Below are 19,986 nucleotides of genomic sequence, written 5' to 3' on the forward strand. Positions count from 1 at the left end.
CTAGTTTTTATTTTTTCTATCTTTAATATCATTATTTTTCTATTATAATTATTTTTTAAAATTTCTTTCTAAAAAATAATTATTCAAACAATGCAGTTACTCTGTTAAAAAGCAAAAACAATAAATTATAAATTCTATTATTTTAAATTAATGTATTTCAAAATGCTAACGTTTCAAAATTTTTAAAAGTTTCAAAACGCAGAGGTAAAGAGATTAAAAGTTTGGCTGAAATGCTAAGCCTTTTCTAGGTTTTTGTTTGTTGGGTTCAAGTACTGGTCAACATAGATTAGAACCAGTGTGGGTCAACTGGTAGGTTTTGCAAATTGTAATTCAAATTCCGAAGACAAATTATATAAAAGAGAGTGTTAAGATTAAATATAGGGTTCTGGGAGGCTGGCCTAGCTGAAGGTAATCAACGAAGAACGAAATCAACCTAACTAATTAGGCCAACTTAGGTCAATGAAAAGCTGATGCTGGAAGCATACAGGAGGGTTTTGAGCCTTCAACAAACGCCTGTACCGTGCTTTGCATCAGCTAAAAACTTAACGTTGGTCATGGCTTGTCATTGCATCGAGCCCCATATATACTCTGTGAAAATTAATGCAAGCAATTAAGTTCAAGTAACGTTCCACTGATTCACGGGTTTTTAACAACCACAATTTGCAAATCTCATTATATTTGCGATTTTTTGATAGTTGTTACTTATTGTTTTTTTTTTAATTTTCCCCACTGTCTCACCCTCCCTCATAGCTTGGCAGAAATATTGAGGATTAATGTATCATGATTCATGAAATGGTTATTATTAGCAGAGCAAAGTTCTGACAAAATAAATGATGCGATTAATTAAGTGACAGATAAAGAAAGTAACAAACAAGGAATTGAGTTGCTGTGAGAAAATAATCCATCTCCTGGGGCTTTATCATGTCTCTGATATTGAGAAAATGCCATCAACGTCAAGATGATCATCTAGGCCCCAATACAATCCCAGTTATCCAATCATCCTCAGATCAGGATAACCCTAGGCTACGTATTAAAGTTACTGGTCACTTTACAGTCCATGCCAATGGACACAGAGAGAGTGACAGACAGAGATGCCGACAAGGGAAGCATGAAACAAGTCATAGCGGCCGCCAACTGGACGGTAGGGAGTCCTCAATGGTCCAGTTGAGTTTGGAAGCTGTGGTCCTATGCCTACCGCTCTATAACGAAGCATGGACCAAAATGTACGTATCCAATCAACTACCTTCATTTTCTTTTCTTTTTTTTAATTTTCTCTTCTCACCACCAAATGCTTTAAACCCGTTTATCAGAACCACATGAAATATATTATTAAGCAGTCGAAAACACTAAATAACAAAGCGGTTCCACCTTTTTGGTTTCTTGCATTCACTTTCCCCATCTGATCTACACCAAGCTAGCTATATGGTCCAAATCCAAACTCTCATTAGATGTTCGAGCTACCTTGTCAAGGATACTTTTTTGATTTATCTATTGAATGGAGAGAAAGGCTTTTGTCAAATGATCCATCCCATCCCAATATAACCTTATATACTCGTCTGGTTTATTACTATCATATATATTTCTCCATGAGCCCCACGTAGCCTATAGGGGGTGGGGAGACAGCAAAAGGGCTGCAAATGCTAAAGCTTAAAGAGGCATGAATCTTTATAAAAGCTAAACCATCTCGATGTTAACAAAGTGCTAAGAAAGGGGGTCCAATAATAATTAATCCAATCGGTTAGACATCATAGTCTGCTCCCCATGTCCTGCACATTTCTCTCCGATTCATGGATGTGTGCTAGCCTACCTAGCTAGGTACTGTTACACGCCTATATATAGTCTTTGTGTATCATCTATCTTCTTCTCTAATCTATCCGATCTATAAAGTTTAGTTCAACTTTGAATAAAATTCTAAGACGGCATTTGATTCTTGGTTATAGATTTGGCTTTTCAATTCCTAACCATGATTTTCAAGATCATTGACGGGAGCTTGTTCTTCCCTTTACTCGGAAACAACCGCTATATACTGTTAGATTGGAATTTGACCTACCTGGGGATATGAGTGCCCATACAAATTAAACAAAATTTCTCATAAAAACATTCACCGAAGTGTTCATTTGATTTCTTAAAAAAAAAAATAATGAAGATACAAGAAATTCAAAATTTAGCCCATATATATTAAAATTACTTGAGCCAACATCTAAAATGTTTAGTATTCTAGCTGATAAATATGACTGCCCAACAATTATTCCTTAATATGAAACATGTGTCTAGTTTTTGTTTCCACTCGTGTCTTTATAATCACATGTTTACGATAATATATTGGTAGCACACATGTTTGCTCATATATACAACAATATTGTACACATATCACTACGAATAGTTTTACACAGAAACATGAAATTAAATATTCTCATAATTCTATGCTTTTCATGTTATTAGAATTTAAACCTAAAAATTTGGTTTCAAATCCTAAAACTTATGGATGGTCTGTATTAATTTGGTTAACTTACAAAAAAAGATCACTGGTAGGAAAAGTATTGTTTTGTTTGAACCAGAACCATCAGTTTGTGACATTACATATGTCATCTAGCTAAAAATTAGGTAGAATTATGGACTAATTATAAAATGGAAGCCTTTGATAATCAGGATATACTAGAGGTTTGATTAGTGGCTACCATGTACTTGATCTGGCAGATAATAGTTGGCTCAATCTAATTTACAAGTTAACATAATTATCATCGTCTTTGATTCTTCCATGACAAAAAGGCTGCTATCTAAATTCACAAACTGTCCCACACCATCCATTCCCCGCCCCCGCAAATCGTTTGTATACATACTTGTATATTAACGACAGAAGGAAAGTAAAGGTGGGAGATGTATACCATTAGATTGTGTTGCGGCTCAGCTGGATATATGTGCTATTGTCTACATATATTTCACATGGCAACAAAGCATAAATAAAGACAATAGGTAAAATACAAAAAGTTAACTTACAAGAATTCCATTTTGATGTACAATATGATCATCACATGCTACATCAAACACATATATGTAGATAATAAAAAAAAATCCCTTTTTTTCATTCGTCCAAGTTAAAAAATATATTGATGCTATATGAGGCAAAGGGTTAACATTAATTAGGGCACATGCTAGCTAATCTTGGGAGATATGACATCAAGTGAACCTAAATTTTGGATTACTTCGTGGATTTTTTTTCTTTTATATAGTCCCTAATTTCCTCATTAAGATGAGATAATTAAGCACAAAATTTGGTCAATATGAAGGAATAAAATAGCACAATTATACATATAGCAAGTTGTCAAAAACATTTTGGCTTCTAATAAATATAGTAATTTTAAGAAGCATGCTTGATAGGAGAGGCACGCATGCAAGAGGGTTATTCTTCTAGGAAGTTGCTGCCTACGTAGCTCGCTAGAAACAGTACTCCAACCCCCCAAAAGCCTTATTACATGTGTCATAAATCATGATCATTAATTGAACATGGTTACCATGGGAAATGCTTCGTTTGGAGGGAATATATACAATAATAAATTATAGATATAAATAATAGGATGAAGGAGCATGGCTGGATGGATCAAAACCACAAGCGGTGAGGGGCGTTTTTGGACTTTCCGGGATGCGAGTTAGGGAGAGGAAATTAGGGGGAGGTAATTTGGCACCTTTTTTTTTTTTTTTTTTGTAAAACTCAATTGAAATTCTAAATAGAATAATTAGTCAATGATAACAACAGATTCCAGCGTTGATTTGTTCAATTATTTCAAAAAAAAACTCCAACGTCAGGTGAGGTGACGGAAGCATCCCTCTCAAACCAATGAAAACCTCAGATTAACGAATTTGTACTCCATTAAATATATATTTACTATACTATCTCAATTAAGAATAGTGTCATGTGTTATATATATATATATATATGTATGTATGTATGTATATATATTTATGTTATGAATCCAAGTGGTAGAGTGAGCCAACACAAGACAGACATATTGTTTAGTATTACAAGATTTAATAGATTAATTAATAAACGAATTCTGATGATGTATGGCATGACGAAGAAAACCAATTGAATTCATAGATAATCTCGGTCCTTGTTATCATGCAAGGATTTCTTATCTGACTCAACATGCTGCATTAAAAAAAAAAAGGCATTGGAAAAGGATCCTTCAGCAAGGAATATTTTAGGCTTCATTTGTTTATTTTTTCAAAACAACGTGATGATACAATATAAAAAACCGATCATCCTAATGAAGTAGAAAATCAAACAGTGAATATTGCTGGGAAACTGAAGGATGGGGAGTGAGATTAATGGAAGGGAAGGCAGCTCAGACGAAAGAAATGTAGTAACTAGCAAGGCATATCCCTCCCTATCTGCGCAATTTGAGTAGGTGATCATCAATTTGCTCGATCGGCACTTCTGCCCCATTAGCCTCTACAATTGAAACAGCCTTGTCATTTTTTTTTTATCTGAACATATTATGACTTTAAAACGATTGGATTGCAGGCCTTATTATTTGTGAACCTATATAAAAAAAAAATAATGTTGCCATTGTTCCACAGCTCATACTTCTTAATCCAGTGGGTATACTGTCATTTCTTAACTAACCCTCATAATTCTGGAAAATAATTTAAAAAACCAAGAATTATCTACTACTTTGTACTAGATTTATAACAACAAATCTGTAATTTTCATGTATTAAATTTCCCTATTTTTACCATTTAAATATAATGCAGATTGTACACTGAATGGAAGTGGTACCTTCGTGCATACACCAATGTAAAGCATCCACCAGCTTTAATTGACATCTCTTCCTCTCATAATTTCCATGTCCTGGTGAAAACAGAGACAGTTTTTTATATTTTATAAATAAATTGAGAAGATACATTTTGCTTACATATTCAGTGTTGAGGAAGCAAGAAGCGGCAGGGAAGCGTGGGTGCTGGACCATTGGATGGTCCCTGACCAGGTTGGGCTAATTCAGGGGGGCCAATTAAGAGCCTAATAATCCAAAACATGACCTTAAAATTTTGACACGTATAATATATGACAAACGTGTTAGATGTGATTTAACTTGTTACTTATGAGATTTTCAGAGACTGGTTGAAGAGGCAAACCAAATTGCAAGCAAATTAGAAAAGCGTGGCAAATAGATGGGTCCATTTGGAACTGCATGTGCTGCATCCCCTTTGAAAAAAAAAATCAATAATGCCTTTGACAGACTGAAGAAGACTATAAATAACCTTTCCATCTGGTTGGCCACCACAACAGAGTGGCCCGTACGGATCAAATTGAAAGCCTTTCCATGTCAAAACCCTAACCCCAGTTCCAGTTGCATAATATTCACTTTTTTTCTTTTCAATTCCCTTAAAAAAGAGTAGTTGGTTAGCTCAAAGCTGCCCACACATTATTTTTAATTAAAAAAAAACCCATTTACTACGTACTAATTAGTGCTATTAATCAAGATTTTTTCAGCAAAAGTCCAAAAAGAAATCAAGAAGGAGACAAACATTATTAATTAGACAAAATTAAGACAGAAATGGAACGACGATATTGGGTTTTTTTTTATATATATAGAATAGAATTAATAGTGTTAGAATAACAGACTGTTATTCTCCAAAACAATTATCATTTTTTATAAAAGAATTCCTAATTTAAAAATAAAAAATTTAAATTTAAAAAATTACTGCATAAGCTACAAAATATTAAAATTATATGCATTCCACCCAGGATGATGACAGTGACAAGCTCACATGAGACCAATCAGATAATACATGGGGTCGCTTTGTATGAACTCAACTTAATATTCTCTCCCTCACTCTCTCATCAAAGAAAGATAGAGAGAAAGGCTCTGGTCTAAGAAAAAATTAAAGAGAGAATTTATTAAAGGAAAAAAACGAAAAAGGAAAAATACTACACTATTGCCTAACTGGAGAAGGTTCGAGGGAAGTCCTCCCTTGGAAATAATATCACACCAAATAAAACCTAGCTCTTTTCCTTCTTTTTCATTCTCTTCTTTCAAGGTCAACAACTGTAGATGAACTTGCAACGTTTCTTTGAAACGTCCATGGGGGTTTGTTGTACCCAAGTCTAGTTTTGATGTTTGGTTCCTGTTGGTGAACAAAGCACCGACTTTCTCATTGTACTGAGAGGTGAGAGGGAGCTTAAGGTAAACGCAAAAAACATTGCAACACAATCCCTTACTATTTCTCCTGGGACTCTCCCTAAATCCCGAATAGTCTTCAACCCTAGCAAAACCAAGAGAAGTGATAGTACTAAAAACATGACACAGTTTCTGGTGTTCTAAATTTGTTTGTGTATTTGTTTATTTTTTTAATCTCAACTAGCCTAATTAGTCGCCACTTTTCTTCCTTTCTTTCTAGGTTTGTTTGGGTGATTTTTCTTTCTCATCTTTACCGTTTAGATCCCCCAGGAAAGGTCACAATTTGTGCTAAAAAATAATGGATTTTGGGTCATCAGGCAGAGAAGGGTTTGGTGAAGAAGAACAAATGGGTAAAGGTAAGCTCCCTTTTTCGTACTCTTCCTCCTCTTCTTCTTCACCTTCTTCTTCTTCTCAGCACAAAACCCAGCTGGCTCCTCTTAGCAACTCTAGGTGGGAGCAGCAGCCTCTTCAGATTCACGACAGCCACAACCAAATAAGTCCCAACTGGTTAGGCAACAGGTACGAACCTGAAGAAAATAACGAAGCAACTATCACAGCAACTGCAAGTGAAGCTGATTCCAAACGCATAGACTCAGATTCAACCCTTGAGCTCAAGAGTAGTCTATGTGCCAACATCGAGAAAGAACACATGTTTGATAAAGTAGTCACTCCAAGCGATGTGGGGAAACTCAATCGACTTGTTATCCCAAAACAACACGCTGAGAAGTATTTCCCGTTGGATTCTTCCACGAATGAGAAAGGTCTTCTGTTGAATTTCGAGGACAGAAATGGGAAGCTGTGGAGATTCAGGTACTCTTACTGGAATAGCAGCCAAAGCTATGTCATGACCAAAGGCTGGAGCCGTTTTGTCAAGGATAAGAAACTTGATGCTGGCGATATAGTTTCTTTCCAGAGAGTAGTAGGCGAGTTTGGTAAAGATCGTCTTTTTATTGATTGGAGGCGGAGACCTGATGCACCAGACCCGGTTTCTTTCCATCCCCATCAACGCCACTTCTCTTTGCACCGGTCAATCCCGTGGAGACCATTGCTAATGCGGCCGCCACCAACAGGAAGAGACCACTTGCACTTGTCACCGATAAACCCTCTAAACAGAAATAGCTATTATGGTGGTTATCCAACTGGAAGCAATGTGGTGAATCCAGGACGTACAATGGGATCAGTATTTTATTTGAGACCAGCAGTGGCAGCAGCAGCCCCACAAATGGGAATGGGAATGATGGAGTGGCAGCAGCGAGGTGGAGTTGTAGAACCAGTTGTGTTCGATTCGGTGCCGGTGGTCCAAGGCAAGGCTGCAGCCAAGAGGTTAAGGCTTTTCGGGGTGAACATGGATTGCCCCATATCAGAGTCAGATGAATGTGAGATATTATCTGCAACTGCCATAGCAAATGGTACAATGGCATCACAGCCTCCCCAACTTTCTTCATCATCCCAGCATCCTTTCCAATTAAGGCTCTACAATGGCACCCCACTCCCCCCCACTGACTTTCTTAAAGCCAACAAAGGGAAGGCTTCCATGTCCTTTGATTTGGATATGTAACCGCAAGAAATCAATTTGGCAGACAGTATATTCAGCCACCAAGTTAATTGCCTTTGCCATAATCAACACCTGCCACCACCGTCACCACCAACAAACAACAACAAAATGCAAGAAGATAAGGATAGGAGAATTGCAAGGCTAGCTGCTAATCCGGTTCTTTTTTTCAATTTATCACTTCTTGATTCTTATGATCATATCCTTATCTATACCGAATAAAAAGAGAAGGAAGAACATTGATGGGTATTTGAGAAAAAAAAAATCATATTCCAATGTTGTTGTTTTCCAGCTTAATTAGATCAGAAGGGAGTTCAACGTTTGGGTGCCAGTGAAGATTTAGTTAGAGATGAGATGATCACAACCATAACCCAAGAGCCTTTTGCTTTTAACTTGTGTATAAAATAAAAAGGATTACGCATAGATAAATGAGACATAGATCCATCAAGCGTTAAATTTCATGTTTGCTTTTTGTAGGGCCTGGTCTCTTCTGAATGTATCCATTGTTTCCACTGAATTAGTTCCCAAGTATCTTTACTCTTTGGCTCGCAACTGCTCTCCCTCTTTCTTTCTCTTTCTCTCACTCTCTCTCTCTCCACTGTTGTTTAGTTAATAACAACCTTTCCTGATTCCTCAATAACCGATGAGCAGTGCGCTAACTATCTGATGTAAACCAAGTTTTTTTATCTCTTTTGTTTTTTACCTTGCTAGGTTGTTGTTCTTGTCGCTGCTTCGTTGGACAGGCCCGCAGGTTGTGCTGAGAAATTTGCAGGGCTTTTAAAAGGTAGGAGTATTTATATCAATTTTCTTGGAACCTTTTTGTTTATTTAGTAATTCTATCTTGCCTGTTTAACCCCTTTATACGCATTAATATGTTTCTGTTTTGTTCTTTTCAAGTTTGAATGTTCCCTTTCTCTAATTTGCTGGTTTCCTCGATCACTTCAATTCACCGCATAGAGACATACCATTAACTCTCCCTTGGTGAACGCAGATGCCATCATAAATGTAAAATTTATTTTAATTCTTTTTGTACGTAGTAGTTATCTGGTCAGCTTCCACTGCATGGTTACTTTTTCTTTTAGATGAATCTGTTTGAACCAAGATTTTTTTTTTTTGAATTTCCTTCCCATCCATTGCACGCATCTTTTGCTTTAAGTGCATAGTCCCAAGTAGTCGAGATATATATCAAGAATTGTGGATTTTTAGCATGTGGGTGTGTTCAGATAGCTATCATTATTACTTTTAGATTTCAAAGGTTCACAAAAATTTATTGCCTCAGCTGAAGTTGAGACCAGGACCTTTATCTTTCAGGTCAGCCACATGTTCTCACCTTTTTGCAAGAACTTATACCTATAATCCTTCAAAAGTTGCCAAAACAAAATTTAATGGCCTCCAACTTTGACAATATTGTAGCTTTTCTTTTTTTCCTATCCCACCAAATATTATTTCCAATCTCATTTTTTAAGATTGCAAGGATAGATGGTAATTTTGCAATACATTAATCCGTTTAGTCATTTGTGGAGAAGTAAACATGTTAGATATTCCTTCACTGCAAGTTGTACATTGCTGTAATAATTGATTGAAGCTGTTTGTGACCTTTTCCTACTTTGTTTGCTATGGCTTGAAATCTTAGATCCAAGGCCAAAAAAAAGATCTGTGAATCGATCCCTTGCAGCATGGGAGCACAAAACTTTTTTAACTTGATCTATACTGAAGAAATTAAGTTTATCCTCTATAGATTTCAAAGTTCATCATCAGTCCTCAACTCCTCATATGTGCTGAACAAAAAAAAATTACAAAATTATTCTTTAATAGTTAAATCTGTATGTAATTGGTCATATATGATAAGCTTTAGAAGAACTACACCTTTCTTAAAACAATTTTACTCGTTCAGACTAATTTTAGTACTCTATGAGAGTATGCATGTTAATCTGTACCTAGCACATCTCCTTTTTCACAATTCATTTATCAGATAGTTTATAAGATTTTCCAGACTTGCTCCTTTTATTTTTCTCAACATCAAACATGTAGATCAATAAGTTATCAATTCATAATTCTGCACTATCATCATATCTTTTTTTCATTGGTCACCATCTTTGTAATTCCCACACCCTGAGAACAGTCTTTGATCAAATTTCATTTGCATCTTGCTTTCTTGTTGTATCATTATGATGATCTTAGCCTCTGACATTCATCAAGTAACTAATAATCAAAAGTATCCACTCTATAATTTTGGGTTGTTACGAACCAACTACACCAGACTATTATTATAAATTTATGTAAACGTGAGAGGAACTGTTGTTCTTGCATGTTTTGGAATAGTCTTAGTTAAAATGCTAGAGTAACGTTTTATCTAAATGTGTCGTATGAATTCAAAAATCTTTGAAAATGTGGTTGGTTTTGTGATTTATAAAATAATAATAAAAAAAAAGAGAGGGAGAGGAAGGGAAAACCTAAATAGCTATAATAGCCTTAACAGTGTTCAAGAGATCAATGTTAATGAAATCAGAAGAAAATAGCATGTTCAGATTGGAAAAGAAAATATATAGTAACTGAATTATACTTCACGGAATTCCCTTTCAATTTTCTTTGGCAATGACTTTTTAGTACTGATCATCATCACTATATATGAGTAGAATTTTTTTTATTTTTTATTTTTTGGATAAATGATTTATCTATTCATCCAAAAGAGCAAAACAAGTCTGCTAAAAAAAAAAACTAGAGAACTGAGTTTTTTTACAGCAAATGAACCAACAAATGACTATTAAAGTAACTAATAAGTCCCCATGAACGACAAAGGCTAGGATTTGTAGGATTGGTTTTTAGTAAGGGCGAGTTTCCAATCTTCAACTGAATAGCCTCTTTTACAGAAGCAACAGTAGAGCAGCTCGTCGATGAGCACCTCCATATTTGCAATTATTCCGTTCTCTCCAGATGAAATAAATGCAAGCTGTTGAAGCAAGCCTAAGAATAATTGTAGCCAAGAACTTGCCTTTCAGATTACTTATTTATGGCCCATTGGAGCTCAAATTCCCAGTCCCCAACATTTCTAACTATGCCTGACAGTTGGAGAATGTTCCCCCAAACCTGTTGAGAAAAGGACATGAGAAAAATAAGTGATTCCTGCTCTCAGGAGCAAGACCACAGAGCAAGCAATCTGTAGCAACAGAAGAAGAGTTGGCCCATGTAGATGTGCGCTGAAAGGTAGGCAGCCTATCTAGTATCCCCATCCAGGCGATAAGAGAAAACTTTGGCATATGGGATGGAAACCAAATGATTCTATGCCAAGGAACTTTGTGCCTCCGAAGCCTAAGCATATTCCAAGCACTAGTAATAGTGAAACTACCACAGGCAGCAGCAGTCCATATAACAAGACTAGATGATAACACATCAGGACAAAATATTCCACAAATGGCAGCTTGGATTTCCACAAGACCATTAGAACGCGCAGGGAGCCAATACCAGTCACCATGAAAAATAACATCTGCCACTTTGAGTAGAAGGCAGACCAGAAGCAAGCAAAAGTGCAAATTATTAGACCATGTGAAAGTCTGCTTATCATTTCCAATGATATGCTTGTAATAAGGGTCTGGCTAACTCCCTAAGTGTCACGGACCTAAGGGGAGTCCTGAATCCCACATCGAACATAATAGGAAGGTCCCTGGGGTATAAAAGGGTTCACACCATCTCCGCCTTGTGAGGCGCCTTTTGTAGGACAAAACCGTGAGGCCAGGGGGCCAGAGCGGACAATACCTCACAAGGGTGTGAACCGTGGCGAAAGGCTGATCTGGGACGCCGGAAGGGTGAATGCCCGGGTCCCGGAGCCGCGCGGGTTCGGAGCTTGAGTCTCGACCCGTGACAAGTGGTATCAGAGCCAGCCCTAAACCGTTCGATCCACGCCAAGCACCTCGAGGGAGGTAGGCAGGGTGGCCGGCCTCCGTGACGAGGGCGTCACGAGGTTGGGTGCGGGAGAATGTCACGGACCTAAGGGGGAGTCCTGAATCCCACATCGAACATAATAGGAAGGTCCCTGGGGTATAAAAGGGTTCACACCATCTCCGCCTTGTGAGGCGCCTTTTGTAGGACAAAACCGTGAGGCCAGGGGGCCAGAGCGGACAATACCTCACAAGGGTGTGAACCGTGGCGAAAGGCTGATCTGGGACGCCGGAAGGGTGAATGCCCGGGTCCCGGAGCCGCGCGGGTTCGGAGCTTGAGTCTCGACCCGTGACACTAAGCGTGAGCAGTTTCCTCCAACTGCAGCTTTCAGGAGCAGAACTCTGCCAGAAACTCCTTCCGCTGAGCACCTAAGAATGAATCCAGGCAACCCAGAGTGAACCAGACCCGGTAAACACTGCCCATATATGCTCAAGGAACATGCCATATTCCAGGTAATAGGATTTTTATAACAAGGCCCCTTCAGAGTTGGGACGAAAACCAAATCCCATTGTACTCGAGCTCTCCCTTAGCAGAGCCAGCCTTCCCTTCCATAGAAAACTAGAACAAAGTTTGATCACCTCTTTCAAAACTTTCTAAGTTCTACTCCAGAAGTTTTGGATACTAAAAAGGACAGAGTTTAAAAGCTGCACTCTGCCCGCATATGGTAGGTTCCTCACTGCCCAGCTACCGATGATCCTAGCTGAGATTTTCTCAAGGAGTGGACTACAATCTTTCTCAGAAAGCTTACCTGGTTTGAGATGAAGTCCAAGATATCTCACTGGTAAAGTCCCATTCACGAAACCAATAGAGATAACAGATCAGAAAAATCGGAAGGGTCAAGACCACCACTGAAAATTTCATTCTCAGAGTTGTTAAGCTGCAGACCAGATAAACAGTAGCAGACATGAAGAATTTTTTGAGTGCAAGAACAGACTTTCTGTTACCAGCACTGAAAATTACCAAATCATCCGCAAAACATAAATGAGACAAGTTGCTGCGTTTGCGATGACAATCATATTAAGCTAAAGGGACTCAATCTAATCAAGCCAGCATAAACATAATCAAACCATCGAAATAATAATTTAACGTAGTTTGATATATTTCACTTATATCCATGGATAAAAAAAAAATCTATTACTTATAAAAAATCACAAACATACATTAAATTATATCAACCACTCAACAACTAATATTCATAGATCCTCTCAATCTCTTCTAGTCCTATAGAATATTCTCAACCCAAACAAACATATACTCATATACATCCATACATCATACCTATGTGGACCATTTCAATCTCCACTAATCTACTTCCATGCAATATACTTATATGAACATATTCAGTCTCCTCTAGTCCACTCATAAACATTCAAACATACACGTAAATCTCAATAGTTTTATACGATATCTATCCTATAAAACCTTATAACTCTTTTACATTTTTTTCTCATACCTAACTTTATAAAAACTTTAACTATTATAAGTATATTAATTTACCTATTAAAAATTCTTTTCCTCTTAAAATTTTTTTTTTGTAACTCAAACTTACCTGTTGAGAATTATTTTTCTCTTAAATTTTTTTTTCTATAAGTTTTTTTATTCATCACGTAATATTTAACGAATCTCAAATAAATCTCTTATAAGATTTGAGTCATTATTCTCAACAAGTCAAACAACTTCAAATCATCAGCAACAATGAGGAGTCTAGATAAAACATCCATCACCATCACAAACAAATAGGGGGCACAGGATCGCCTTGTCTCACGCCTTTAGCATCAGGACAATACCCCACTAAACCACCGTTAAGGCCAACCAAGAATTGAGCAGAACTGCAGAAGTAATTCAACCCCTGATCTATGCAAGGGAATTAATTTGGAGGAGTGCCAATAGACTGAAGAACTTTGAAAAGAAAATCCAAATGAACAGAATCATAAAAGCCTTTTAGGCAATCTAGTTCCAAAGCACATATCGGAGATAAATGCTTAGTATGATAGCCCCTCACCAATTCCTGGGCTAGGAGGACATTATCGACCGAACGTCTTCCTCCGATAAATCCACTTTGATTTATTTCTGCTTGCCCTAGAGGAAAGCAATACTCGATATCAGCTGCATTCAATAAATAGGTGTTCATGCGTATTCATATCTTCATGTGCATAGATTGGCTGCATTCATGCTCTCTCTATGTTGGATGATTAATTATCTTCTTATTATGTGTTTTTTTGGTGCATGCATGCATAGTGGTTAATCGATCGTATTGGTTTTGGGCATTAATATTGTGACTGTCCAAATCCTTGATGCGTGGTTTTGCTGTTATCTCTTAACTAAAAGGAACTGTAGAAGTAGGACAGTCTCAAAACACAAAAGAAATTGAAATCATAGATGTACACGAACCAAAATTAGTGGTACTTGAAATGAAAGACCGATATGACACTAAAAATTAGTTTTGTTGTCTCTACTTCACTCAATATGCCACTAAAGACATTTCTAATTAAGGGCCTACATATTTGAATTGTATATTGCCACTATTCTCTTTCTCTTTCTCTTTCTCTCTCTTTTTTTAATTTTATGATGAACTAGACAGTCGGCTCCTTATAGATTATAATATCAGGGGATTCAAATCCTGACAATGGATTTCCCCATGATTAGTAGTTGATCTTCAAATTGTTCGGATATGGTCTCTTTCAAAATCCTTTCATTTAGTAGATGTACCATGTGTTTTGCATAGTTGCTTATGTTATGTATTTCAGATTTTAGCATCTTTCCTAAACGCTATGATCACTTGCTATCATAGTCAACCATCTAAAATAAAATGTTTATAAAGATTATGTTGGAATTAATTAAATTAATAGTATGTTATTACCTTTTAATTTCTAACAAATATTTAAATTTTTAAGTTCAGTTTAGTTATCTAGTTAATTATGTTCTAATCTGTAATAGATTATTCAGTTATTTAAATTTGATTAAATTATAATAATTGATTATAAATTAAAAAAAGTATATGCACATGACAATTAATATTTAAAATAAATTTTAATATATGGCTAAAAAATAAATAATGAGTGAGACATTAACGAATATTGATACTTGTCCAAATTAATACCCCTATCTGAAAAAGCTAACTTATAAAACATTTTTTTCATGAAAAAAAAATGTGCAATTTGATAGTTGAATATTTAATCAAATTAACGTTGCTGATCACGAAATAGTTAAGAAAAAAAACCAGTAATTAAAATGCAAAAAGAGAACATAATTTTTTTCTAGGTAAAGACAACATATAGTTTAGTCATACCACGAATGAATATAAAATTGGAGGAAAAAAAAAAAAAAAAAACAGAAAAAGGCTATATGTAACAAGTACAATTGCCAGAGGGATAACACACCTTTCTCTGACCAAATAAACGAAAGACAGTAACGATTAATCAAGGACAATAATTAAGGCCAACTGAGAAAAACTTGCCGTTTAATTTTCCCAGTTGAGAAATACTACTACTTGCCGTTTCAGCGTGGGAGTGTGGAAGGGATGGAAAAGGACCCAATTCAGAACTGGATTGTGTCAAACGAGCAGGATTGGGGGGGTAGGGGGAGGGGGGGGGGGGGTAGTGTCCTTTTACTAGGGAAAAGCATAATGTTGTTAGCCTGTCAACCTTTTCAGGGACAACCCACGGCCAAGGTTCCTAGCCGACCACACCTCACTCTTCTTTTATATCTGTACATGGATTAAGGATAAATATATAGACTAATCTGTTCATTATGCACATGGTTGTGTGTTTGCGTTTGTTTGGGCCCCTTTGAGACTCTGAAAGCCAAAAAAAAAAAAAAAAAATCTAGAATCTATGCTATGATGATAGCTAGCAAGTTAGCAAACCAACAGAATTATTAGAAGGAAGGAGAGAGACTCTTCAATGAATGGCGTGTAAGGCTGCGTCTTTGGACTGAGCTGAGGCAAACACACGCCAGAACCGTAACGATATCTGGGGCAATACCCATATCGCTTTTTTTACCATCATCAACTTCACGTAAGTCGAATCTACTCTGATCTGTGAGGGCTTTTAGTTCGCGAATTTTTAAACTCAAGAAAGGAAAATGATTTTAAAAAAACTGATATTAAAGAGAATATATCATTTTTTAATATAAGTTTGATTTGTAAGAATGTAAGATTATTTAATAAAATTTTTTATTATATTGTTTTTTATAATATATAATAATACATGATATTTATAATACTAACATATAATTATTTAATAAAATTTTTTAATATATTATTTATTATAATATATAAATAACACGTGATATCCATAATATTAATATATGATTAACATATTATCTTAATTGAAATTAAATAATTTTAAAAAATAAATTTTTATATTTTCAATAAATATAATTTTATAATTTTAATTACTACTTAATATTAATTAGCATTATGCAAAAAAAAAATATTACGCAAATGGACTTTTGTGGTAAAATCAACGTGGGGATTGGAAGGGGTGGTAAAACTCTCTCTCGAGAGTTTTTAGGGCTTTGCATCTAGAATAAATTTTATGTGTAATAATATTAAATAAATATATTATAAATTTTATATCTAATAATATTAAATAAATATATTTTATGTTTCATTCCTTTTCATATTTTCAAAAAAATTATGTTTTTTATTTTGAAAAAGTTGTATTTTCAATAAAAACTAAATTTTTATCTTAGAAACATTATCTCTTTTTAATTTAAAAGATTTTTTTTTATATTTTCAACAAATACTATACTTTTATCTTAGGACCATCATATTTTCAGCAAAAACTATATTTTCTACTTTAGAAATGTCGTTTTTATGAATTTTGAAAAAAAAAATTTTTATGTTTTTAACAAAAATTACATTTTTATCTTAAAAGTGTTTTTTTTAACAAAAAATCACGTATTTTATATTAGAAATGTCGTTTTTGTTTAATTCTAAAAAATATTTTTTATGTTTTCAACAAAAATTATTTTTTTATTTTATAAACATTATCTTTTTAACAAAGATTGTATTTTTATATTAAAATGTCATTTTTGTTGAATTCTGAAAAATAATTTTTTTTCATGTTTTTTTTCTTAGAAATGTTGTTTTTGTTGAGATATAAAAAATAATTTTTCATCTTTTCAATAAAAATCATGTTTTTAATAATATCTTTTGTAAAGATTTTAATAGTATTGTGTTAAAAACATAATATTTTTTAAAATATATTAAAAAAATTATTTTATAATATTTTATTAAAAAATTACTACATTTTAAAGATAAATAACGTTATTTATATAATCCGAAAATGTAGTTAAATAAGCACATATAGAGAAAAAATTTCACTTTCTCTTCAAAATTTTAAAAAACTTTAGGGAAATAAGTTTTTGATTCTTTTACTTTCTCATTTATTAACGTTGTTGAAAATTTTTAAAAATCCTAGCAATCACATTCTCTTAAACGAAATCAAAAAAAACAAATAACAAAAAATAAAATTTCCGAAGAAAAAATTACTTCTCCGAACCAAACACCCCTTAACTGTATTTTCTGCCGACAAGGTTTCCATCTCCCATGCTTTTGCTTGAAATGACCTCACAGCCCCTCTAACCCTTTCCACCCTCTCTAGTCTCCGGCCTTCTGAGTTTTGGAGATTTTCTACTTTTCTTTTTTGCACTCACTTAAATTGCCTTTTTCCTGCACGCTGCAGCCAGTCATAGGATGATCATAAAGGGGACTTCAAAATTTAAAACACCCTTAAATATTTGTGATGATGGTTAATAGATATATGCTTGCTCCTTGATTAACTAGTTACGAATTTGGCTTGGCAAGGATGTTTCCACGTATATGCAAAGTCCAATAACTAGTGATGTAAATATCACCTTGTTTTAGATAGCATGACCAACTAAGGGTAAATGTGAGTATTGAAATGCTTGTCATGCAGCTCATGCTTAAGCTATAAGAATATTTGTGTTTGGGTGATCCCACCATCTTATATATGAACAAAAAGGAAGGACATAAATGACAAGCAAATAGTAACCACACCAACCAAAAGCAAACAAGAAAATTGGTGATGAAGAAGAGGGAGCAATGGAGCAATTAAGCAAACAAGATTCTTAACGCGCAAATCTGAACTGGGACACCGAGTCCCCACCCTATAGAAAGATAGGGTTCAGATTTTAGGGTTAAAGCTCAGTGGCGTAATCAATGACGATAATAAAATTGGAAATACAAAAGAAAAGTAGTTTTCCTTGTTTTATTTCCTCTCTCTCTCAATCCCAAAACTTTGCCAACAGAGCACGTACGCGTGCAAACTACTCCCACTCCCTAGACTGCATGGACCACGTTTTGGTTCTGATATTTTCCTTTGGATTTAATGCATCACATTCCCGTTATACCCTACACCATCTATCATCTTGTTTTGGCTCTATTCTGGAAGACTTTTTTCATGGCGAAAACTAAAGAAGAATTAATTAAAAGAGAAAAGAGAATTGGCACGCTTCCCTTCCTTTCCCCAATTCTACCACTCAACATTCCATGTATCTTAAAGAGTGGATGTGGACAATAGATTGCATCTGCCTCTTCTCAGAGTTAGGCATCGAAAATGTCAAACCATGGACGGCTCTGATTAACTCTGCCCCTGGCTAGTTTTTATTGATTTCCCCCTTCACTACTTTTCATGATTTCGTTATGATAATGCTGTATCATGCAGAAAGAAATTAAAATGAAAATGAAAGTGTAAAGAAGAAAAGTAGTAGAAGCTGCAACAAAAGAAGAAGAGAAGATCAGGAAAAAGAGAAAAAAAGAAAAAAGAAAAACAAAACAAAACAAAGCTGATGTCTTAAGGGCGGGGGTACTGACCATAGGATAGATACTGCCGTACTGAATTCTGATAACAACACAGCTACTGCTTCCATTGCATAATACTAATATTAAATAATAGTATTCCTTATCACGACAGAGCATTAACAATGACAGTGCAAAGGGTGGCAGCCGATCCCATAAAACAACCGTAATTATGGTGAAATATAGAGGGGAGGTGACGTTAACAACTCATTAGGGTGCAGCAGCTGCAGCACAACCTCCATAACAGCCGTAAAGAGTACTAAAGAGAAACTCGAATATATGTTATTTACTTATTTATGCATTTCTAAAGATTTTTATAGTAAAGAAATGCTACACATACGTAGGTGTTAGTTATAAATATATTTAGAGAAGCAAGGGGGGGGAGGGGGGGAAAGAGCGCAATTAGAGCTGAACCACATCGGTGGTTGTGGCAGTATCGATTTTCCTTGATTTATTTTACAAATTAAAATCTTTTCTATTGCCATTGTAAATAGGTTGCCAACGGCAATTGCCAAGTAGGGGTTCCCCACTAGGATGAGTAGTCACTTTAGTGAAGACGGCGATGTGTAAGGTACGGGAAAGGTACGGTTTTTTTATTTTCTATTTTTTATTTTTATATTATATTTATTTTTATATTTATATTTAACTGATATTTTAAATTTATTTTTGTTTTCATCATGGATATGAATAATTTTCATATCCATAATTTTTTTAAAAAAATAAAAAATAAAAAAATTAGTTTTTTTATTGTACATATTTATGTAATTTTTTAAAATTTTATATTTTTAAATACAAATATGTTAGTTTTAATTAATCTAAAATAAATTTTATATTATTAGATAAAAATTAATTTATTAAATATATATAACTATATATATATATATGATATAAACAAAGGACATATGATGTACTATCCATCCTCATGTCCTTACCTAAAAAAAAATTTAAAATCATATTTATCTGTATTTTCATCCCCAAAATTTAATATTCACCTACATTCTCATTAAGATAAAAAATTAGATTCTCTATTATATTTATATTTAGATAAAGTTAACAATCTACACTTTAGCATGAGTTGGCTTAAAGGTTTTACACGTGCTAACCATTGTCTAAATAAATATGATAACTTAAAACATAATATAATGACATAATATACACACAATATAAAAAGAAGAAATGAAAGTTACATAGTTTAAAATTTTAATAATAACTATATATATGAGTTTAACAAAATAAAAAAATATATTTCATGTTTCTGTCTCAATACAAATTGTGACACATAATTTTTTTGTAAAATACAATACAAATACACAAATTTTAGTATTTTACACAAAAAAAAAAAAACATAAATTGCCAAAGCTAGCCATAAATGAAAGGTAAATGAGCTTTCTTCTAGACTTAATAATTATTGTCATCGTGTCATATTTCATGTCAAACATGATTTCAATTACAACATGAATAGCTTTAACACGAATACAAAATAAATACTTAAA

At 34.5% G+C, this 19,986-nt stretch overlaps 1 protein-coding gene and 1 pseudogene across 4 annotated transcripts; one reads left to right on the plus strand and one right to left on the minus strand.

The window, feature by feature from the left end:
• Positions 1-5,792: 5,792 nt before the first annotated feature.
• LOC111315911 (B3 domain-containing transcription factor NGA1 pseudogene) lies at positions 5,793-8,283 on the plus strand (annotated as a pseudogene). Of its 3 annotated transcripts, none has more exons than XR_016345084.1 (2): positions 5,793-6,185; positions 6,441-8,283. The product of XR_016345084.1 is annotated as a B3 domain-containing transcription factor NGA1 pseudogene, transcript variant X3 (transcript). The 3 variants fall into 3 exon arrangements; XR_016345082.1 differs by having other exon boundaries at positions 5,794-6,185; positions 6,400-8,283; XR_016345083.1 differs by having other exon boundaries at positions 5,794-6,168; positions 6,400-8,283.
• A 5,110-nt stretch (positions 8,284-13,393) lies between these two features.
• LOC149516741 (uncharacterized) lies at positions 13,394-13,798 on the minus strand. The gene is made up of 2 exons (XM_089765203.1): positions 13,568-13,798; positions 13,394-13,516 (listed from the first exon to the last, which is right to left on the minus strand). Exons 1-2 carry the CDS (start codon positions 13,796-13,798, stop codon positions 13,394-13,396), a joined length of 354 nt encoding a protein of 117 aa, XP_089621329.1.
• Between the last annotated feature and the right edge of the window lie 6,188 nt (positions 13,799-19,986).

The sequence above is a fragment of the Durio zibethinus genome, chromosome 9 (assembly GCF_047325235.1).
Source record: "Durio zibethinus cultivar Kanyao isolate XHJ-2024 chromosome 9, ASM4732523v1, whole genome shotgun sequence".
NCBI classification, from domain to species: domain Eukaryota; kingdom Viridiplantae; phylum Streptophyta; class Magnoliopsida; order Malvales; family Malvaceae; genus Durio; species Durio zibethinus.

Bases quoted from the DNA above. Each gene is read 5' to 3' on its own strand.
- LOC149516741 (XM_089765203.1), bottom strand. From the start codon at position 13,798: ATGAACACCTATTTATTGAATGCAGCTGATATCGAGTATTGCTTTCCT. The intron at 13,517-13,567 runs GTTCTTCAGTCT...TGCATAGATCAG, and splicing joins ATTTGGATTTTCTTTTCAAA to GGGTTGAATTACTTCTGCAG.